Source organism: Cuculus canorus, chromosome 20, assembly GCF_017976375.1.
Source record: "Cuculus canorus isolate bCucCan1 chromosome 20, bCucCan1.pri, whole genome shotgun sequence".
Lineage (NCBI taxonomy): Eukaryota > Metazoa > Chordata > Aves > Cuculiformes > Cuculidae > Cuculus > Cuculus canorus.
In genome coordinates this window covers 1,085,344-1,109,509 of record NC_071420.1, presented here as the reverse complement: position 1 = coordinate 1,109,509, position 24,166 = coordinate 1,085,344, and the positions used below count along the sequence as shown (strand labels likewise).

At 48.2% G+C, this 24,166-nt stretch overlaps 1 protein-coding gene across 24 annotated transcripts in view; it reads right to left on the bottom strand.

The window, feature by feature from the left end:
* Positions 1–24,166, bottom strand: part of MSI2 (musashi RNA binding protein 2) — a 247,089-nt gene that overhangs the window by 8,859 nt on the left and 214,064 nt on the right. For 4 of the 24 annotated variants that reach the window (XM_054084647.1, XM_054084653.1, XM_054084652.1 and 1 more), the window contains one exon: positions 14,297–14,359. The exons of 1 other annotated variant lie outside the window; for it this stretch is intronic. In XM_054084647.1, the coding sequence (XP_053940622.1) occupies positions 14,297–14,359 (63 nt within the window). Of the gene's footprint in view, positions 1–10,399; positions 10,494–12,828; positions 12,856–14,251; positions 14,360–15,527; positions 15,552–24,166 lie in introns of all 24 variants that reach the window. 19 more of the 24 variants (XM_054084658.1, XM_054084656.1, XM_054084641.1 and 16 more) reach the window with 13 other exon arrangements.

Genomic DNA, 24,166 nt, shown 5'->3' with positions numbered 1-24,166 from the left:
CTGCAGCAGGCACCTGCATGTGGGGAGCTCACCTGGGGGACCCCAGTGGTGCAACCACGGACGGCACATTCACTGCGCTCTCTCCTCTGCCCAATCTGCATCTCCTCAACGGAGAATCTACTGAAAGACTTTCTGCTAAAATAAATACGAACTTAGAGGGAACTGTAAAACGCATCCATAACCTCAAGACAGGCTGTTTTGTTACTAACCCATCCCGGTGTCCGTTAGCAGAGCCGTCTTTATCCACTTTTAACACTAGTGTAAGACACTTCTCAACACAAAGTTCAGTCAACAAGTGTTGAACAAGAAGCCAAGAGCTGGAGCCTGACATGCACCTGGCAGCCCAGGTTCAGCAGAGGCAGGAGGCCTGGTGCTATGAAACGCTCTGCTTGGAGCAGGCATGGAGCTGGCTGGAGTTCACTTATCAACTGTCCTCTCCTGCAAATCACCATGTAAACACAGACTGCGCTCATACATTAATCCACGTTCAGCAAGAAAGGTCACTGTTGAAAGATAAACTCTTTTTCAATGAACTCTTGAGAAATTTCTAAGTCAGGATTCATTACGCCATTTGCCTTAGTGAATTTCATACCACAGTAAAGAGGATCCAATTGCCTGGTTGCAGGGCACAGAGGGCAGCTGGGTAAAGCACAAGCTGGGTGCTGGAATCCCACCTAAATAATTCAGTCGTAGAAAACAAAGGGAAAGAGGGATGGAAGGGAGAAGAAACGTCCTACAAGGGCAACTTGCATGGCACTGGGCTGATGGTCAGCCCCTAAGGGCCCGGTAAATCAGACACGATGACAAAGCAGTGCTTCTGAGCCTGACTAAAGAATGTTGTATTTCAAAGGAAACAAAACAGGCGAAATACGTGGAGGTGTAAGACAGGCACTGTGTGGGGATCGCTGTCCCCTCCTCAGCCCACGTAAAGCCTTCAGTGACACCACCTTTCCTCTCCAAAATCCAAAGACTTGAACACCACTGCAGGAGGAGGAGTACCTCCTGCTGCATTCTCTTCACGGTTAACTACTGTGGTTTTGCCTTTTTTTTTTTTTAACACATAACAAACATTAGTATTTCAAAAGTAAAAAAAGAAAGAAAGGTGAAGGATGGTGCATAACGTGGTTAGAGAAACTCGCAGCTGCCTCCCCAGCCACAGCGAACAGGCAAGAGAAATCTCGAGTTGGAAAGAAATCACCACGAATTACTGGATTTCCTCTTTGAGAAGAGGCTGGATACTTCAGGATGAAGTGCAGAAATACATTTTGTTCTTCAGAGAGCAGCTGAGAGCAGAATGGAGCTGGCTGGAGCCGACCCAGCTTCTCCCCATCCGCAGGTGCTCACGTGCCCCCCCTGCACCCCCCAGAGACACGCCTGCCGTAGCGGTGGGACCCCACAGCTGCATGCACACACCCTGAACTGTGTGTTGGTCAGTACTATACCAGTGCTCCCGGAGACCCGCCTAATGCGACTTGATCACCGCCTGCGCCTCCCAGAGAGGGCTCCTTATCCCTAGGCAACAATTCACATAGGGGAGCAGCTCTGCAGCAACTTCTGGCAGAGCTGGAGGCAGAATCCAGCCATGGACGGGCCACCTTTGGATGGAGGTGCCCCCCAGAAAGCAGATCCTGCCATCTAACACCACTCGGGGAGCACAGCCACATGTACAAAGAAAAAGAAAAGAATGAAGTATCCCCCTGTAAACACACATACTTTATGAACCAGGCTAGGGGGTTATTTTTCCAAGTGGAGCACACGGAGGTGGCCACCGGGACAGAGCAGGGCCCCAGGTGGCAGCATGGGCTGGCAGTGACAGCCACTGGCACGAGGGCTGGGAGTGCCACGAGTGCTCTGCCTGGGAAGGGACTGCCCTCCCTCTGTACTCCTCAACTTCTCCTAAAGCAGCTCGATCTTGTCAGAAATGCACTCTTGATCTCACATCAAGCATTTTCTACAGCCAGTGTCGGTCACCTCCGGCACTCCTTTCTTCCAAAGCCCTCCTCGCTCCTGCTTTGTCCCATCGGCCCTCGAGTGGTTTCCCATACAAACATGCTTGTTGACAACTTGTTGATCCAGTACTCTAATTTCTGGATGGCTCTCTCATCTACCATAAACAGCCACGCACAATTTGGCAGGCATTTCCACCATCAATGTTTATGATAATAACCACACGTGCTTGAAAGCAGCAGGAAATTTTCAATATAACTATCATTAAGACAAAATGCTTTAAATCAAAGCCATTACCCACTACCAAGACTCAAAGCTCGCAAGATTAGGCTGTTCTCCTATCTTTATGAAAAATTCATGTAACGTGCTGCAAACATCATCTTCCAGCTTGAAGGAGTAAATGATATAACAACATTGAATGCTGCTGACAGGGATGGAAACTGGCAGGGGGATAGGGATGCAGGGCCGAGAGGGGCTGACTGGCAGCAGCCCAGCAGGGTGAGCTGATGGAGAGCAGGTACCCCAATCTCATGGGCAGCAGAAAGCAGTTGGTATTTATCTGCACACCCTGCTGCCCATCCCTCTGCCCACGATGGGTTCAGAAGAGCTGCAACCCAGGTCCCAAGCAGCCCAGCTGGGAAAGGGAACTACATCACAGTCTGGAGGCATTTAATTTGAGTCACTTGGGATTTACTGCTGGATTTTAAGAGAAGATTTTCACAGAAGGAATATCACCTGCTACCCAAGCATTCAAGCCTGCTGCACCCCCTTCATAACAACCCAAGCAGAAATGCTGCAGAGGACATTACGGTAAAACCATGGCGACTGAAGCAGGGAAGATAGTAGCCTTCCTTGGGGATCCCATGTGTCCTGAAGCGCGAGCACTAACGGCTGTGGTGCGCCATGACTAACACACCAGCAGTCACAGCGTGATGCTGATACTTTAAATAGCCAGCCACGGTATGGACTGCAGGAAAACTTCAGCACTATATGCAAATCCTACATCATTAGTGCTTAGAGCCTTATAAATATCATTACCTAGCACTGTACCCATGTTACAGATAGCTTGGCCAAAGCTAATTCTATGGGTATTCATGACTGAAGTTAATTGGAGCTTGTACCTTGCTTTTCAGAGATGCTAACAACCCAGATATGATTTACCCTAGACTGGATGTACAAATTAATGCCAGTCTGAAATAAGATGTCGCTGCTCCTGGTTCTCGGCTGCCTATTCAGGCTGCAAGAGTGCATGGGTACAGCACTGAGAATTAAATGCTCACATTCAAACTCTTTTTCTTCTACACCAATCACCACATACAGCTAGAGGCACAAACACACTTGTTTATGGACAGGCTGAACTATCAGAAGCATCACTTTCTTGTATCTGTGCTTTTACATACAAGGATGTTTTATGTCTGAAGCAGCACGTGGCACACCTCAAATTCAGATCAATGCTTAAACTCAAAATATCTCAAAAATAATGAGCTGGAAACACACAAGACATTCTGGAGAGTAACAATGTACAAACAGCTTCCAACTACCTACACCAGAAAGCTGGAGACAAACCAGAAAAACAAATAACCCCAGCGTTACAATTAGAGGTGCCATTTAGTACATCTCTTGCAGGGACTTACAAGGCACAGCACTTCGTTCCAGCTCTCCTCAAGCAGACTTGAAAAGCAAACACCTCTCCATAAGAAGCCTGTGGCAGACAGAGCTCTTCCGCGAGTATGAAGAGCTGTAGACGTTTGGCTTATGACAATCAGTGCGGTCTGACTCTGAAAAAATCAAACTGTGAGCTTTGTGCCTTCCCTGTCGCTCCTGACCTGGCTGTGCAGTGGGGAGCAGGCAGGCAGCCCCGGGTCAGTGACAGCAGTTGTCCCTCCCCTGCAGCTACGCTGGCCCTGCAGGGAAAAAAATAAAATAAAACAACTGTCGGGCTCATCAGTAAAGTAAGTGGTGATGAGGCCAGGAGACACCGAGAGCAGCTATCTGCCGTAACAAGGTACTATTTGTACGATATTTTTCTATCTGCAGTCACACTTTAAAAGGTTGTTCTGCCTTTGCAGCCCCTTTGGAAATGGCTTCACACATCAAAATATTGCAGGGATAACGACAGAAAGCAGTGGGTGGCAAGCAGGTTCCCGGCTCAGCAATTACAGCTGGAAGCGAGCAGAGCACGGGGCGGGAGCGCTGCCCAGCCCCATCCTCGCTGCCGCTGGCACCCAGCCCCTGCGCAGGGCTGCTGGCAATTATTCACACCCCTCAGACCCACGCCTCGCAGCAGCCCGAGCTGTTAGGAACCAAGCTGGACACATCGCTGTGATAATAGCGATTGGGATCTTGTGGCAACTGCTCCTGCGGCAGTCCCTGTGGCCTCCCTCCACAGTGCCACACAGCACGTGGAGCTCCAGGAGCCGTCGGCATAGACACATAAAGCAACTGCTAAGATACCTTAGATGACCAGAGAGAGAGAGAGCTGAGAGGCTTCCACAAGCTTAGGCAAGCTACAAATTCAACTGGTGCAGGTGTTTTAAATGCCCACTAGTGCCCCGTCCATGGATACTGAAGGCACATCAGCAGCACCTGCTTCTGCTCAATGCTGTGGGTAACGCATCTGAAGCATCAGCCACATCTGAAAGCTGTTGACGTGCACCAATTTACAGCAAAACAGACATAAAATTCAATGTATTCAAGCCCAGCTCTTCTAAGTCCTGCGGTTATGTAGCAGGACAAACAAATGCACTTTCCGGCTTGGCTGTGATTTTTTGTGAATGATCAATATTTATTGCCTAATCACATTTTCCACATTGCAAGTTCGCGGTGTCACTCTCATGCCGGGCCGAGTGCTACATGGAGGCCACACAAAGCTTTGCTTGTAGAAGCTGCAATCAGGGAGCCAGCTCTTGTCACAGCCTTACAAAAGGATTTCCTCTTGAGCGGCTCATCTTTAATCATTATAAAAGCACAGAAGTTTAATCCATTTTTGATGTAAGCGCTAATAGCTTTGTGTCCTTGAAGTTCAAAGTGGTCTTCGTGCATGTCGCTAATTAGCCGAGCAAGCAGCCATTCAGCTCCCTCTCATGTTTCTAATTAGATCCTTAACAACAAACAAATGTCGACCTCACAAAGGCTGTGCTACGTTTCCCTCCATTAGTTAAACAGTTTGGGAGGGATGTGGTTTCTATTTGTCTGCAACCCCCCCACCCAGCACGGCACTCGGGGACCTCGGGCCGGGGCCCTCGGGTGCCTCTGCTGCCCGTTGGAGGGGTTCCACCTTACGGTTGGGGTTTTCCAGAGGTGCCGAACACCCCAGGGCTGCAGGGAGCGGGGTGACCACCCCACAGCCCACCGGGGCCCTGCTCTGCGCTGCTCCACTGTCCCTCCCCACCAGCAACAGATACGGAGACATCTCACATCTTGGCTGTGCTGAGACAGCAAATAAAACAGAGAGGTAAATAAACTCTGTCCCATTAGTCATCTTCCTGACAGGTTTCTCTGTCAATTTAACTGGTTTATCAGTTAATCGAAGATCTGGTGTGCTTTAATGTTTTCATACTTTGCATCAAATGCTTGGGACTGCTTTGTTCCACTCACTTTTGGCAGTGGCTGTTCGTAACGCGCAGCACTATCATGTGCTCAGGTTTTCGGGCGAGCTCTTTGCTCAAACTCTGGCCAGGGGAGCAGCCCCCGCACTGGGACATCCCGCAGCCAGTCCCGCTCACCGGAGAGGGCAACGGCATGGTCCTGCCCCCTCCCTTGGTCAGTGCTGGGCTAGGGGGGACAAATGCAGAGATTTCTGCATCGGGGATCGCTGCCACTGCACTTCTCTTACACGCAATCCGCAGGGCTGCGGATGCTCGCTGTTTCGCAGGATCTGACCCTGGCGCTGTACCTGCTGTCTGTGTCTGCACATTGAGCTTTAACACTTATTACCATCCATCCAACTGGCAAATAAGGGCTAAAGCTGTGATGCTGTGCTAACGCAGACCTCTCTCTAATAATTTTTCTATTTAAAATGAAGGAGGAGCTGAGCCAGGCGATGCCAGTGCTTTCACCTCGTGCTGGGTAACACGAAAGCTGTTGCTACTTTTACCATGGGCAACCACATCTGCATTAATTGTTTACCACAGCCCGGACAGGTCTTTTATTAATATTAATGAGTAACAGGGAACAAAAGGCCCCTTTATTTTTAGCCTACTCTAATTGTGTAGTAATTACTCATCTACAAAACAAATGAGCCGAACTCCATTGCCATAGCAACAGAAACTCTGGCCTCCCACTGTACCACATTAACTGGCTATCACTTCTGTTAATTTTAAATTGAAGCCTTTTGTACAATAACTGACAATACAGGAGGAAAATTAAAACAAAACTAGGGCTTTGTTTCACTGCATATTTTAAGTCGCTGTAGCAGGAAGGCACTGCCTGGAGGGCTCCTTCCTGCTGCCGATAGATGCCCGTGGGCTGCCTGGATGCTCAGGACCACAAGGGCATTATCCAGGTAACAGAAGAGAAATCCAGACCACAAACCCCCAGTGCTTTCTATGTAAGGAACCACCCCTGCAGGAGAGCTTGCATCGGGCGCCTGCACAGCCAGAGATGATGGGGACTGTGAGCTGCCCGGCCATCGGGGTGCCAAGGCTGTATCTGAGTGAGGGGTCCCCACGGCAGCACCCGACATCTGGGCTGAGCTGGTGGCACCAGCTCTGCTGTCGGCGGCTCATGCCCCAGCCCCTTGGCAGGGGAGGATTTGGGCACAGACACCTTAGGGTCCTCGTGGCACAAAGCTCTGGGCTCTTGCTTTAACTAGAAGGAAATACCCTTTAAAAGAGCCAGCTGTGTGAATTTATTATTTTTAAATAGCTCAAGTTTATATACCTGCAGACCAATTTTGCATTTCTGGCAATTACTAATCCACCGTGCTCCTCAAGCTAATCCAGAGCCAGATGCGTGCTAACATCTGCTGCAAGGAAAAACTCTACTGCTTCTTTTTCAGTTTCCTATTTCAGAAAGGAGAGAGAGAAAAAAATAACTGTAATTATGTATTTACTTTTAAAGCATTTGGGGAGAGAATCAGCATGAAAATACTCACAATAGTATGTCAGTAAAATGTGCGCTGCATCAAATTTAGTAGTTGTTCCACTAATGGGTAACAGCCTGCGACTGCTGCCAGACAGGCAAGCTACCCCTCAGCTCAGTGAGTACTTTATGCATTTAGTGATTAAAATGCATGAGATGTGCTCAAGTATCTCACTGCACTAGAGAGCTCATGCTGAAGGCCCTCATTTCAAACTTTACAATGACTCGCCTGCATCTTGTGGGGAACAAAGTCTAATTACAAGGGCCAAGAACTCCATCCCTCTGCTTCCACTGGGAGAAAGGAACTGAAACATCAATCACTGGCTGGTGTGGGGCTCTGGAGGGCTGGAGCACAGGTGCCCAGACAGGGTAGTGTGGTCCTGCACACCAGAGAGCTCGTCGTGGCACAAGGCAGCGTCAGCAGCCATGTGTCAAGAGCGGCAGCTTAGACGCCTGGATGAGCTCTCCCGAGGAGTATTTTCCCATTGAAAATAATTCTCCCGATTGAAAAGACTATTAAAAGTTAGCTGCTAAATTCGTTAAAGATTAACTTCCACTGTACTTAAGTCTGCACTTCAGAGGTGGCCACTAATTGCGCTGGAGATGATTTAGCAAGTACTCAAGATTTTCTATCACAAAATTATTGATTAAAGCTGGTGTATTTTAACCACAATAGACTTTAGCCAGGAGCCCTGTAAAATGACCGCCGCTGTGGTCAAAGCCCAACAGCAGCAGCACCAAATTGTTTTACATCCACTTAATTTTCTCCACGGCACCATAGGGAGCTCAGTCCCTTATGGACCCAAAAAATCATTTTTGTGCATAGCCTGCGTTCTGGAAAGGACCTGTGTAATTCCCACTCTGGACCAGCAGAGCACTTCTAACTGAACAGAAATGAATCCTCTTTCATTATTCTTTCCAAAGCTGGGGTAGCCAGAAAAGCAACTGTAGTGCTCACAAAGGAATCAGAGGATATTGCCAGTAACGAGGCCAACACCACCCGTGGAAATGCCGAGTGCCCTGCTCCGCCGCTGCACTACGCTATCGGTGTATTCGCCACTCGGACAGGCGCTCCGTGCAGAGCCTGGCTGCTGTCATTTTGGATTAACACACGACATTTGTCTCCACGTCCACCCCGCACCGAGGCCCCAGGGCAGCGCAGGGTCCCTCTGCCTCGCCCTCCTGCCGGGCCGCCTGCACAGGCTGCCTCTGCTATGAAGATAAGCGAAAGATTAAATCTGATGCAGCCATTAATTTTGTGATGCGTCAGCCGCCAGGCTCTGTCACATAATTACCGGCGGTTCCAGCAGAGTGAGAAATTTCAGCCTGCTTGCTGTTCCCAAGTGGTCCACTTGTTAGGTTCTGCCTTTTGAGACTACACAGCTCAGATTAAACTTTATGTACTTTTATATAGTAGAATAAAAGAGGGAGAGCAGTTCCGTCAGAGCTGTCGTGCCACAAGGGAGTCCTCTCAATGGGCTGTATAAATCCCAAACTGGTTCATCACTGGATCTTTGGAATGTTCCTCCTTATCCCATTCCCATGAGCCTGGTGGCTCCCCTCCCTCTGCACACACAGACCAGCCGATGTCCCACTTTTTATGGCTGCAATTTGCTAACACTATGGGCGCCTAATGACAAGATTAAATTTTCAGAGCACCTTCCTTAAGTGTAAGACAAGGCCTCCTAAACCCCATGCAATTTGTCGCTCTGCTGACTTTTAGATACACTCCTCACTCCGTCATACGTCTGGCGCATTAAACAGTGGGTCCCTCCATCTCCCGGGCAGATTGAGATCTAAGAGGGAAATTATTCTCCCTCTTGACGTACCAGTGTTCCAGCTCCCTGCTAGCAATAAGGAAAGTACAGGGGTGGCCGTGCCTGCCTTGCGCAGGCTTGCATTGCGTCAGCCCCATCCAAGCAGTTGTTTGGTTGATTTACTTTATGTTCTATTAGAAGTAAGGAGCTGATACAAATCCTTAATTACATTTTGAAAGCCCATTCTGGATATTTTATTTCCTTTGAAAGTGCTCGCGGGAGTTAAGTGCACCGAAGGCTGCTCTGACTCTCCCCAGTGGAGCAGGAAGGTGCTCCAACTCCACACATCGGGTTTGCGGGGCACAGCCGGGGTGCGGGGAGGAGGGAAGATGTCATCATGCCATACAGTATATTTTCTATCCTCAGCAGGATGTTTTCCAACAAGCAACAAACTAAACAAATAAACAAAAGCCTAATTCAGGATCTCAATTACCATCTGTTAAATTTACTGACTGCAGCTTCGTCTGTGAAAGAAGTCTAAACGTTTAGCATAGAAACCTGGGCACAAGAAGAAAAGACACTTGCTGGCTCAATGGTTCAGAGACGATAAACTTGCCTCGAACTCCTCATGCTGATATTTATGAAATGTTAAATCTTCATTTAAAACTGTTCCCTTAAGCTGGGTGAGATGGCAATGAGTGTAACCCACCACGAGCTCAGAGTCTCCATTGCATAACAAGATTTATGGTTTATGACCTCAAACCAATTGCTTCGCATTTCAGGACAGTCTGCAGGACGCTGCCTCACACACACGGTGTTGTTTAGATACCCAAATGGAGTGATTCGCGTTTGGCACATCTGGCCTACGACTGCCAACGAATGATTCTATGGGCTAACATGGACGAGTAAAAGGCTGATGAAGAAACCATGATTGTAAATGATTTAAAAAACATTGGAAGTTCTTTTTAATACAAAATAAAAATAAGAGAATATAGTTCTAGTCAGCATTTTAATTCCTAGGGGGGTTAATTTGAAAAAAAAAATAAGGCAAATTTACTATCAACATAGCAGCATGTGCGGGTTCTTGTACAGAGGGTGTAGGTTGCCTGCAGCCGGCTTCAATTTAAACTTCCAGATAATGGGATTTAACAAATGCAGTACTATGGATCCAAGCCGTTAGCAGCTCTCTGCTGCATTAACAGCCCTACGCTTTCAATCAGACCAAGGCTATGCTTTTAACTGCCACGCTAGTTCAAGTTGATGATACCTATAATATCAACTCAACAATGCATGTTCTACAACTACATCTACTGCTACCAGTACGACTACTACAGTGCATGCATTTAGTTCAGTCCCACAGATACATACACTCTAAGAACAGGCAAGGGGAGATGTGAAATGTTTTACGGGACGACAGGTGCTTTGTTTTTTAAGTAAGGGAAATTAATAAAAACATCAAAAGAAAGAAAGTGTACAAAAAAATAGAGACATTTCTCAAGAGTTGATATGAGTCGTTTCTTGAACCGTTTCGTCCGAACAAGCAAAAAACATGCAACCAGCTGCTACTAACAAGAAGCTGGACACTGAGAGAGGATTAATAGGTGTGGACAAACCTTCCCGCTGAGAGCGCTCAGAAGAGTGTTTGAGAGGAGGTGTGCACGTCCGAGTGTAAGAGAGGCCGGAAAGTATGCCTCAGAGACACCCTCTCTCACAGCAGCCCCAACCAAGCAAGAGAGAAAACAACAAAACATAACTGCTCACACTCACCATCAAGGTCAGTAGCTCACGTTACGAGATTTGTTATAGCTGGCAAGTATAAAGTACAGTAAGGGGTTGTCAGGGCGCAGGGCTCAAAGGCAGCACTGACAAACCAGGACTGGCGCCCAAAATCCAGATGTGCCGGGGTCCTGCCGCGCTGCGTGCCGCCGGCTATCTCGGCAGGCAAAATGTGCCCGTGGGAGCCTACGCCGCTCACCCGGTGCCAAGCAGCTGGGATTGGGCTGGATTACGGACAGCCTTATCGGTTTAGTCTCCAGTCCTCAGGGAGGAAAAGCTGGTGGCAACTGGAAAAATCTCAGACTGGTCAATGAACCAAAGAGGAAGGAACGAAACCCCTCTCCTGCCAAATTTTCCTTCTCTCGCTTCCCTGACAAATGAATCCCTCCCATGGCAAATGCAAGATAAAAATGTCCCCCCGCCATGGCTGTATTTCAAAAAAAAGCATTTACACGACAAAAATGTTTTACACGTAAAATATGTCAGGTGAATCAAAAGAAATGTGACATTGATAGTGAAGTTGTCTAGGAGGAGTTTGCAGCATTCAGACTTTTGTTTGCTATTTTCCATGGCTCAGGTCCCAATTCATTAAAAAAAAAATACAAGAATGGATGAGGTTGTCAAAACCAGCTGAGGGATTCGGCAGCACAGTCCCACCCAGTGTGAACGGATGTGGCCAACCCCTGCCTGACTTGAGGGACTTCAGCTACCGCTGAGAATGAGCTCTCGCCTCACCTCTGGGATGTCGACTGGGCACATGGTTTATAAGGAGTAGCATTGCTGTGTTTGTCCTACCAGCACGCGAGCGGCTATGTGAATTCAGGAGTGGCACCGAGCATGAGCAGGGGGAAACGTCCCTTTCTGGTGACTGTAGGAGAGCGCTGCTGTGACAGGAAAGAGAACTCCTTCGATCTAGAAAGGTAAACTGGTGGCTGCATCCTCACCCGCTGCGACAGAAAAAGAAGGGGCGAGGAGAGGGATGAGCAGGCAGCGCAGAAGCAGGGCCAGGCGCTGCCCCCGGGCGGGCTCCTTCACTGGCTGTTCAGTGAACGTGCGTGTTTCCCAAGAGCAGGAACATCACCCTGGGGAGAACCCGAGGCGGTCAGTGTCCACACACCGCAGCACAGGGAATTGGGAGGGAAAGGGCTGCAGCTTCCTTGGAAGACCAAGATGTGTGCCTGGAGGTGGACGGTCCCCATGGGCGCTCAGCCTCACTGGTGGGCACTGGCACCCGGGTGAAGCTCCGGTGCTGCACCCGTCATGACACCAGGAAGGTGGGGAAGAGCCCGCAGCATGAGGAGGAGAGCAGAGGAGGTCAATTTGGAGGGAGCTGGTGAGGCCAGAGCGCTGCAGAAGGGGTGGTAGTGATGGGTACCTCTCCAACATCCTCTGGGCAAAGCACGCCCCAGCGAGCAGAGGGGGGTGGGACGCGCCTGCCTGGGTGTTCTCCAGCTCTTTTCTGTTTACTGGCAGAAAGGGGCCGGTAGGAGCCAAATGTGCTGTGCTCTGTACTTTTGGACTAGGCACGTGTGAAGGAGGGCTGTGCAAATTTGCAAAGGAAAAAGAAAAACCCAACTCAAAAGAAAGAAAAAAAAAAACCCAACCATTTTTCTTGTAATGAATCGGGCCCATAAAGTGTAGCGCAAGATTGATCGTACTCTATTGCTCCTGAATACAATTCACTACCATTGCTGGATGGAAGTGGCGAACCCAGGATGTCCCTTCCGAAAACCGTCTTTGAATGGAATGACTCTACATAAAACACCACATTTCACTGCAAATGTGAGTGGCCGTCAGGCCAGGCCAGTGACAAACCCATCTTCCTCCTTGGGATCTCAGGGCTGGGGAGGCACGGGCTCTTTTGATTCACTTTCGAGGTTTTGCCAGTTTTGTGCACACAGGCAATTTTGAGACTTGAAAGACATTTCCAAACACCATACTGCTCTTTAAACTTGCCAGAAAGGGTGTTGTTAATTTAGGGTTAGGTTTAGTTTCGTATTGCAAGTTCAAATAAAAAAAAAAAAAAACAAAACAACAAAAAAAACCCAAAACCGAAAAAACCAAACCAAAACAGAAAACCCAACGAAAGAAAAATCAAAGAACACTCAAATTAAAGACAAATGATTTTCAGGCACAGAATTGATCAATGCTCAGTTCAGTTGTAATGGGTATCAATCAAAAGCACTCCGATTAAAAAAATAATAATAATCAGGGAAGCAACGTTAATCCAGCCAAACCCTCTGTGCCTCACTAAGGGGCAACTCACCAGCTCTGTTTGCACGTAAAACAAAACCTGAAGGGCAAAACATGAGGAAGAGGCAGAAACAATGAAGTCTGTTTTCCTGAAATCATATGCAAAAATCGATTTTTTTTTCTTTTTGTTCTCTTTGGATTTATTTTTCGCCCTCCATAAAGGGGCAGCAGGAAAAGCCAGGATACGGGGAATCCCCACAACCAGTCTGGCAAGTCACCCCTTAGGCGCTCTCTACATGCCACAAGATGAAACTGGTACAGATAATCCTTTGTAGCCTGCAAGCAGTGCCAGTTTGCATGGAACGGAGTTCTCCTGGTGTCTTTCTTTGGCCTCCATGGCATCAGGCTCGCACTCGAGACACACCTGAGCCTGCACCCTCCTCGTAACCCCTCACGCAGCGCTTTGGTCGGGTCTTTTCGGGAAGGGCCCGGTTAACCCACCGGGACTGCCAGAAAAGCCTCCGAGAAACCCCCACTTCAGGACTGTGCCATGAGTGAGCTGCAGAGCTGCTGCCACCGCCGCGTCCTCCGCTCCGGTCCCGCCACCAGGCACACCAGCACTACCAGTCCGGGCCAGGGAAACCGTGCAGGAGGTGCGGGATGGCAGCGGCTCCGTTCTGGCTGGATTTGGGCAGGCCGGGGAGCCGAAGTGTCGGCGGGCGCTGCCAAGCCAGCAGCTCACTGATGGCTGCACGGAACACTTTGTTACCTGAGCAAAGTGCGAATTCACGTTTAGCTAAATTTAAAACCTGAGGTAATAATGGTAATTGGCACAGATTTATTTATTTCCCTTATGGGGAAAAAAATAAAAGTTTTCAGATGGACAGGAAGAAAAGCTTTGACGCTTCTCTGGAAAGCAGGCTGGGGCTGGGGTGGGCACGGCCGGCAAACTGCCAGCCACACTCTGGTGCCAACAACGTTTGCCCTACGCAGGCAGAAGCCGCTGTCCCCAAGGGGGAACACGGCCACCTCACGGCAGGGATGGCCTGTGAAGGCTGACCCCCACGCTGGCCACGGTGAGGGCAGCGAGAACGCCTCCGTGCATGGCGGGAGCACCCCGGGCCGTGGCCACCGCCCCAACCCAACCCCAGCTTTCCACGAGGAACGAAACCTTTTTTTCAAAAACACAAATTAATTTTGTCAGGGTGTCCTTTGTAACCTCAAATTTAAACCAAAGAAACAAAGAAATCAACATAATAAAGGAATAAATAAAGAAACAAATCAGAATATCTACCCTGGTTTTGGCAGTTCTTATGCCAATCTCCTGCAAGGTGCTCCAGGCCCCGTGGCCTCTGCTTGTAGTTTGGGATTGATTATTTAGCGTTCACATATTCTTTTTTCTATAATTTGTTTTCAGTTTCCCAGGGTTAAGTGTGAGGAAAATCAGAGAAATGATGGAGAGCTGCAGCCACACAGAATACCGACAGAGCTTTTACCTGACCCTGCACTCTGAGGGTTTGCTCTTCCACGGGCCCCCCTACCTGATCCTCTTGCTGCCGCCACGGCTGCCGCTGCTACTGGTCCATAAGCCGCTGCCGGAAAACCTGGCCGTGGAGAAAAGGAGAAGGGTAAAGAAAGAAGCCAGTGGGTACCGCGAGTCTCCGTGGGGCGCGGGGTGGCCACCAACGGCAGGGCATTTCCAGAGGTTGCCATCCCGGCTCTCCGTGCCATCAACAGGCACCATTTTTAGAAGGAGCCGAGCCCTCGCCAGGTGCCCACTGCCGGTGGTCTGTGCCGGCACAAGGTGGCCCAAATCCCCTCGGCAGAAGAGGAACGTGGTGGTGCGTGCTGCTGATGGCGCGCCTGCCCACGCCAACACCGAAGGGCTGGGGCAGATAGGCTGGCGGCACAGCCTGCAGCTCAGCTTCCGTCTCCGTCCTCTCAAACAGCTAAGGTCAGACCGCTTTGTAAAACAACGAGGGAATTCTCTTCTTTGCTTATTTGCAAGTGATAATAATGTGCTGATGTACAGACATAGCAGTAATGGAAAATATGAGGAGGTCCTTGTGTCAAGATCACAGATTTGCTGGGATCAAGCAGAAAAAAACTCACTGGAATGTAATTTAAGAAAGAAAGAAAGAAAGAAAGAAAGAAAGAAAGAAAGAAAGAAAAAAAGCTTTTGAAAGCAAAACAGCTGCAGATCAAGGAGCTCTAAGACATACACCCTGCTACACGGGGATCAAGCCCTTACAGATGAATGACATGCTGCTAGCAAGACTGCAGATTTAGTTTCTTTACTTACTTAATTAATATTCAAAAGATCTGCCAGAGGCTCTGACTTTAAATATATGTATATTAAAGAGGACAATGACAAGGTCCAGGTGATCAGCAAGAACCCCAAGCCCCCTTGCTGCAAAATCCTGGGAGGTTCCTGGTCTCTGGGGAGCTCCGACGGCTCCTGGCACCCGACAGGACAACCCCGCGGGTAGTCCCCACCACAGGACGTGCCCCTTGAGCGGGCTCCAGGGCTTTGATCATAGCTGATTTGCAATGCTGAATAACCACAGAAAACCAACTGAGGCAACAGAAAAAGAGAACAGCGAGGTAGAAGAACGGAGAGAGCGAGACCCAGAGAAACTGTCAGACTACAAGCCCGCTACCTCTAGCGCTATTGCCTCAGCTACAGGTAATCTACCAGACGGAAAGGAGCAGAGCACAACTAGGCTAGAGTGACTTGAAGCTACTTAAAACATCAATTAAAAAAAGACATACTTGCATTTAAATATGGTAACAGGGCTGTTGGGGGGAAAAAAAAAGTATATGTAAATGTGTGTACAGCTACCCCGGCTGCTGCTGCTCCCCATGCGCAGAGCTGACGCACCACACAGCAAACCCTGCTCCTTAATGCCAAGCTGAATCTGTTTGTTTTTATTATACTGATGAACTGCTATAGCCTCTGTAGAGTGGGATGCAAGAAGAAGCATATCCAGAATACAGGATATTATAACCAAATACCCAAGTGCTACATCCCCTCTTGCTGCTGACGGAGCCATCGATCCCGGTCGGGTCCCCTAACATGCATTTAGGGCTGGAGCTGAGATATGCCAGAGCGAGAAAACCTTGGTGTTAGAGTCAGGCCAACCTCCAAACAGCAGGGAAAGCATCTGAAGGACGAGGGCTGAGGCTCTGGGGCTTTGTTTTCCTGCAGAGCCATGCCCAGGCCAATTCCGGAGCCCTCCCGCTGTGGGTTAGGCAGGAGCAGAGCTGGCATCGGCCCTACAGCCCCTCCTCCGCTCCCTGCCCACCATGGTGCACATCCCACTAACACGTCTCGAGAGCAGCCTCCTCTGTGTTCCCATGGCACGGCCAGGACCAGCTGGCCACCAGCAAATCTCTCATTTGGAAGCTCCGGGGGCTCCCTAAACCATTTGTTCAGGGATCAGAGGAGCTGTGGATTTTCCACAGAATAAAATGCCTCTGCCAAAACCAATCAAATACCCTTCAAATCACTGAGCATCCTCTGAAAGCAGCATAAAAAACAGGGCTGGAAAGTTTGTTTCTCTTGTTCAACTGCCAGGGACGCTCAGTATCTATTTGAAATGCAGGACAAAAAGTTTTGCCATGCAAAAGAAGAATAAAATAACAGGGGTGGAGAAGGCACTCCACAGAAAGGGCCTGAACAAAGGATCTGTTATTGCATTCCAGTGGACAGATGTGTGAAAAATTAATCCCTCCACTCCCAAAGAAAGCTCTTATTCCAATTCTGAGATAAAAGCATCTGTGCGACATGGCACTCCAACAACTCAAGTGTGATCGGCTGCTTGCACTTTGCCCGGAATGCTGCGGCCGGCCAGGCAGACGCAGAGCGGCAGCGGCACTGCTGCGTGGCCCTTACAGTTGCAGAAGCAGGAGATGGAAACCAGGGATTGATTACTAAGATTGGCACAAACCTGCTTACCGATACCAACTCACAGGCTGGTTCCATCACTGGACGATCCCTAAATCAATCCAACGTACTGAAAGTAATCAATCCCCCACACTGCAATTCCATTTGCCAGACACTGCATTAATCAGCTCATTCAGCTGACAACAAATTTCCCCGTCACCACGCTGTCGAGCGCATTAATGCCGTGCGGCGTCTCACAACTGCGCTAACTTACTGTTATACTTCTGTGGCTGTTTACTCCCAAACCTCTTGGCAGCGCTCAGCAGCTGACGCTGTCCCCACATCACAGATGGGGTAAAAAGAGGCACAAAGAAGCAAAGCCACTTGAGAAAGACATTTGCAGACAGCCAAGGGTGCAGCTGGGCTCTCACAGGTTCTGGCCTCGAGCTCCACCACTCACCTCTGTAATTCCCCCCGTACCAGCCCTACAGAATTGTTTAAGCACTTCAGTCACACCATATTATTCCCTCCCATTGTTTATAAACTTCTCCACCACTCAAGACTTCAGAGTAGCACTACAGTGACAGTGCAATTAATACTGAACCTATTCCGTCTACTGCAACAAGCCTCCATCTCCGCTACCCTTCTGCCTGTCTTGTCACACCATTTTATTACAGTTCCAGAGCTGAGGTACCTGCAGCTCTTTAGTGAAGAGGAAAGCATTAGCAGGCGCTTTTGAGGGTTTCCAGGCCTGCAGAAGGCACCTGCTTGACCACAGAGCCTCTTGCTGGTCCCCCAGAACAGGGATGCTTTGGTGAGGCTCTGTGCCTGCACACATTGCCCCTCCCAAGCATCAGGGTTTAAAACGAAGCACAATGCAGCTGCCGAGTCCCAGCGGCACCTTCCCCGGTGCTGTTCCCCAGGTAGCAGCAAAGGTGGACGCGTTCCATCCTGCTCTGACTGATGGGGACCCCAGCACAGGCCACCAGGGACACCTCCAAAGGCCACAGCCGGGGGCAAGGAGAAGCGTTAGCCGGCACAGCCCAGCGTGGGAGCTGCCAGCACCACTGTTTTCCCTTAGCAGTGCCTGGGAAGTGCAGGCTTCTCTGGGAGACAGAGCAGAGGCTTTGGGAATGCAGGACTACCGGGTGCAGGGAGACCCAAGGGGCCACAGAGGGCTGTGGGGTATCAGCAGGCTCTTCCCATGCTGCGTCCAGCCGCCACGAGCTTTGCACACTCCCCATTCATTTTTAATAGACGGCTTGGAGGTAACTGTGTGCCACAAATGGGTGCCTGGACCAAAACACCTTGAAGTCAGCAGGAGCATCGAAAGTGCTCTGGATCCCACCACTGGCCAAGCAGCCGGTGCCAGCCTGGCTCCCTCCGAGCCCTCTGCTCTCTGAAGTCAACTGGAAAATCAAAAGGGGTGGAGGGAGAGATCAGTTCATTCATCTTGTTTGTTTAAGACACTCTGATTCCTGCCTAAATGGTTGCTGTCCTGTTTTGTTTGTCTGCTGCTTATAATTGCCTAGAGAAAACAAGATACCAAAGCTGTTCCAAAGGACAAAAGTGCCCACTTTAGGCATTGCAATTAGAAGACATTTTACAATAAATGCTTTGCAATGGGCTTGCACACTGTCCAGGAAAGCCCTGAGGATTCACATCAATTTCATGGTCTCTTATTGCTCTGAACGAGCTAAAGCCAGTATTTGGAGTTCAATTCTTCACAGATAAATTTTCCTGCTCCCTGCATCAATAGTTTCACTTTAAATACTGAAGCAGCCATGTGCAAGGGAAGACACACACACCTGGTTTTAAACGCTTTGCCGTAAGGTCACCGATTTAGCCAAAGCCTGGATGCAAGGAACCACCTTCTCCAAGGTACAAATTTGGGAGAAAGAGGGATCAGGAGTGTGTGCGCCCAGGAGGGGCAGGGCTGGATTTGGGCAGGCAGTGCCCAGCTCTGCCAGCTCACATTTGGCATTACTGAGCGGAAAACGCCAGGAGTCCAGGATTTAGTGGATACTCCAGGGGCTTTGTGAACAAATCTGGTGAGAGCTACGCTGCTCAAGCAGGACCAGTGCTTAGCGGGACTCAAGGGGCTCAGCGGCTCCTGGTGAAGGGCACGGTCCCTCCACAGGTCTCTGCCCTGCTCCACCTCCTGCTCCAGCAGGGTCGTTCTCTTCTCAATTCACCAATTTCTCCCTCACCACAGCCTGAAGCTGGCTACAAGGCAACCAGGTGCGAGCGAAATACACAAGAACCAACTCCCTTCCTGCACACGTGCTGCCAGGACTCCTTTGCATCAGCCCTATTTCTCTATGAGAAATTATTGACTGCTTCAGACCCACTCTGCTCTGGTCAGCCCCTGAAGACCCCAAATTTCTTGCATCCTCAAAGGACACGCGTCCTCATCCTCTACTAATAGCCAGGCAATAGAAATCAAACCAAAAAGAAGGCACAAAGATCACGAGATCTGTTCTTACACCAAAAAACATCATGAAAAGAATCTTTCTGCCTCTAATGGTTAAAGCACTTGGGGCTCTAGAGCTCATATGTTCAGACTTCAGCAATAAGCACAAGGACTTAAAACAAGAATAAAACCAGAAGCTGAGATGGCAAAAACATCACCTAACTCCAGCACCAGACTTCAAAATCAGCCAAAATTATGGGAAATACATATAGAATAAAATAAAAGCCACCACAAAATTGCACCTAGTGAGCAAAACCGTTCCTCTCTGTTTACAGATTGTTTGGAGCACTTGCACGTGCAGGTAGAAAAGCTGAGTACTGCCGCCAGTCGCGCAAAGTGCCGGTGTCTCTGTGGGAGCGTTTCGGAGGGCCCTGTGCACACAGGAGACCGAGCCCTGAGGTTACACCCCAACAAAGCACTGTGCCTCTTACACCAGTGGTGCTCCCCAGTTTGCGCTGACACCGGCCAGTTTGGAGGTTCACTTGATCTCCCATGAAAAAAGTGCCAAGTCTGGAACATAAAATCATCTGCAGGTTGAGTGAGAGAAGGAGAGGGGGAAATTGATATCTTCTTTTCAAACAATGTTACCAGCAGCTTTGATCAGCACAGAAAAGCTCCGCGAGGCTCACAGCTGTCGTTTCAAATGGGTTCTCGCTTGCATTATTCTTTCCATTAGGCAGTGTTATCCTCTTTGTAGGATCTTTAGGCTTCATTTCAAAAGTATCAGAGACTCAAAACCATGAAGCAGAAGAGCCTGGTAGTTTTTTTTTTTTTTGAAGGCAGGCAGGCGTGAGTCCAATTTACTGGACAAAAATGTAGCCTTTAATGGTGAGCACGCACAAGGGAAAGCTCCATCCCAAAACAATCCCTTTATGCTTAAAACCTTCATCTTTCAGACTTCTCTGTCTCAGGCTCCCCATCCCTTTCTATAAGAAAACAAGAATGAAAGAAAAAAACCCGCTACCTAATGCCCAATGTTTAGAGAAGATACACCCACAGAAATCAAATTTTATCTAGAACTGGTGGAAGATCGAGATGCTACCAAGCCACTCACAACACATTATCACTCTCCAGTAGCAATTAACTCTTAGGGATTTGACTGAAGACTCTACCAAAGCTCTCCCGAAGTCTAGAGGAAGCAGACACAGTGGCAGCTACAAGTCCTGCCTGAAATATCTCATGTTTCCCACCAGTGACCCTGGTCTGCCATTCAAGAAGGGGGATAGTGCCCCCCACGCCACAGCAAACAGCCAGGACCAAGCGAGGTGCAGGGCAGACCTCCACGGAAATGGAGAATTTCCTCCTAAGCTTTTAATCAATTCTATTAACATTTCTAGCACCTCCAAGCCCACTCAGAGTCCTTTATTTTGACAGCCCCATTAAGTGTTTCCCTTTGTCTTTATATGCTGTGTTACATCAAGCTTATTAAAATCTATTTCACCAGGTCAGAAAATTAGTGAGCTTCAGATACAGCACATCATGCATAATGGAAACCTCATCAAGCAGCCCCCTGCGTTATTCAAGGCACAACTGTCTGCTGCTTAAAATGTACGGTGCGTGGCAAGACTTTGTAGGAGAATTCTCAACGTCAGACACCCGTAATGCACTTCACACCGGACGCGTGTTTGCAGATGGATGTTATTATGAACAAATATTTCTGCTTTGGAATTTCAACAAAACAATAAAACCCAAATATAGTTCATTTAGAATTTGGCACTTCCACTTTATGTACAGTAAACGACCCATTTTTCAGCTGTTTACCACTCTCAGACCACGGGTTTTAAAATGAGAATGATGCACTTTTGCCCAGTAATTACTTTATGCATCAGTGAGACAAAGCCTTGTTTGTTTCCAAATTATCATTCTGTGTCATTTCAAGTGTAATAACCCTTTTGCAGTTATTTCGCTGTGCAGAAAACTGGGAAACTTCTCAAAGGCAAATAGTTTATTCTAAGAAAACTACTTATTAAAAAAACCCAACCCAAAAAGCAAAAGCTGGTAGCTGATTTAGTTTATTTACCCTACTTCAAAGCTCTTCCTATCCTATAGCAGCTTCAAGGCATCTGCTATACTTCTCAAACGTGTCCTATGAAAACTATACCTCCCACCATCTAACACTCCAACTCAATATGTAATTTGGATTCTCCCTAATTTAGTAACTGAAGAAACACAGAGAATTATGAGCTTCAAATGAATGCAGCTGATGTGGATGAAAGAGAATCTCAACCAAATCGCTTCCTAAAAGCAAGTAATTCCATTAAGTACTAAGTTGATCGCTCCAATGAAAGCATTTCTCATTTTAAAGCTCCAAGCCAAACATTTACCATCGATTTTTAATAAACAAGGTAAGTATGAATGTAACGCTCACTGCAGGGTGAGGAATACCTGTGAATTCGCTGTACCCAAGCTGTCACACAGCACAGAAGCTCTGAATTTCAGTTACCTGCTGCTGAATGAACAAGGGCAGGTTAGACAGAACAGCATTAAGGCACACATTTAAAGTTCAGCAAAGTGGCACTGATTTGTTTCAAGCCTCATTTCAGTTGCTTCGATGGTAGACAAAATGAGCTATTTGGTTAAACCGCTCACTTAAATTTTTATGAATGCTCTAAACTATCTGGATAAGGATTATTAAAAGACAGATTCTTGATGATGAACAAAAGCATAAAAAGAACTCATGTCTGGAGGCTGAGGCTGGAAAAATTCAATGCAGACAAGAGGCAACTACGTAAAAGAGAAGATAATTAATCAGAGGACAAGGTTATCAGAGGGTAGGAAACTGTCCAGCACCTACATGTCCAAAGGTGCATCCCTCTCAGAGAGCCACTGCAGCTCACCGAGAACACAGCCTTTCCTGGCAGAGACAGGGAACTGCCCCTGGGTATTCCATAATCCCCGTTATAAAAAAGGTCAGAGGAGAGGATTGTGATGCTGAGCCCAGAAACCTTCAGGGCATCACTGCAGCAACTACACATTACGGTTTCTGGGCAAAGGAGGACTTGGAAATCCTGCTGCTAAATGTGATTGAAAAACATTCACATTTGAATGTTTTTGTGCTTAAGGAGACTAATCTCTTCAAGCTCTTTGCAACCCCCAGCTCTCAATTTTTAACAGCTTTACAGTTAAAAATGAGATCTACAGAGGCACAAGGCATCAGCGGGCAGCCGTCATGCTCCGGCTAACTCGGACATGTAGAATTCCTTACAGTAGAACTGGCATTACGTTCTTCTTTCCATAGGGCTATCCATGTTTTCTTCCACACACGTGTGTTTGTGTTCTGCCTCTTTACTCTTTCGAATAATGATTCTCCTGCCACTTCCCAGGGGCTGCAGCTGTGGCCCATTCGCAGCAGAAGCGATCGCTCAGCGCCTCTGGAGCTGTAGTGTCACCCAAAATGCAGAGCTCTGGAGAGAACGGTGGATTTGTGTTTTTTTCCCCTTTCTCTCCTCCCTGTCCCTTTACGATTGCCCATTTTCAGGGCAACGACCCAGAAGTTTTAAAGCCTGTCACAAACTCCATGCACGGATCAGTGAGCAGCGTGGGAACAGGACAACCAGCATTTAAGTTCAATGTTCAAGATGTTCTTCTTGCTCGAGCAGTTATTCAAGGTACCAGTAGAGCAAAAATTAATGAAGGGTCTGGTCAGTTTTGGTCCTTAGGCTGACAGGCTGTCCGAGGAAACCTTAAGAGCAGCTTCACTCACCCAGGGGTGATCGGGCAGGAAAAGGGGGAGAAGCAGCATTTCTACTGATCACTCTGCTGCCACTGAAATTGGTGGAACCTGGACCACCAACTCAGATGGACAGCTTCTCTCTTGAAAATCTCACCTTAAATATCTGGGAGATTATTTTAAGGTGTGGGGGAAACAGGAGGTGAAAAAGGAACTTTATACAATTCTCTCCAACAGTAAAAAAAGGCAACTCTTCTGAGAAGAAATGTGATGAAGAGGCAAAGCTGCTGAAGCTCTGCTTGAACTCAAGGAGCAACTCTAGACATCTTTTTTTTCCTGCACCAAAACAAAAGCTCCAGTCACCTTAGCAGAACTTGAAGGAGTACCTTCTGGCTGGAAACTTACAGGCTTTGCTATATTAATTTCTCAGTTTGCTGTCTGCAGTTCCAGCTGCTCCTCACTCCAGGGATGCACCTGCAAAGTGAATGGTCCTGCCCTCTACCAGCAGAAGAAACCCAAAATCTTAATTTTAAAACAGGTCCACTCTATAGTCTTTGTTTTCACTGATGGAGGCTGAAATGGAGAGGTTGGAAGAGCAGTAATTAAGGTGTTTCTAGCAGATTTCAAATGCACTTTGTAAACCACTGTACGCCATGCAGATGCAGCAATGTGTTTCAGGTGAAAAAAGCATGCAGTGCAGGGATGATTAGAGCAGATTTTAAGCAGTTAAAGGGTTAGGCAAAGGAGTAAGAAACATTTCCAGTTTCATTCCACATCTCTTATTGTTACAAGGCTCAACTAACCGAACAGACAATTTAAACTATATTTTGTATTTCCTCCTCCTACTTTGCAGCTGCCAGCAATTTCTCCTTTCTTAATGTTGTTTGATCATTAAAACATCATGACCAGACAAACCTTGTTCCCAGTACTGTTATACAAGTCTGTTATACGGGCGCTCGTGTACACGAGAATGTGGCTCGGGGCTGTTGAAGCACCACGCGCATCACGCTGGGAGCGAGCCCTTGGCTGGTATCAACCGGTAGAATTATAGCTTATGCTCCTGGTGAGCTGCACGCACCAACTCCCGGACTCTGCCAGACTGCGCTCAACACGGTAAAGCTGCACCTCCCAACTACGGCCACCGCTTCGTCCCACTGCACCCTGCGACAGGCGGAACAGTCAGCCTCGCAGTACAGAGAAGCTACAAACGTGCTCTTTTCCTGCCATTCCCACTGCATTCCCCTTAGGAAGTTGTTAACCAAGAGTGACAAACCCGCAGCAGCAGTGGAACTTGCAGCTTCATAATATTGCTGGGTGTCCTAAATCCCAGATACAGGAGCCTCCTTCCCTCACCTCCCTTCTCGTACCTACCAGACAAGCAC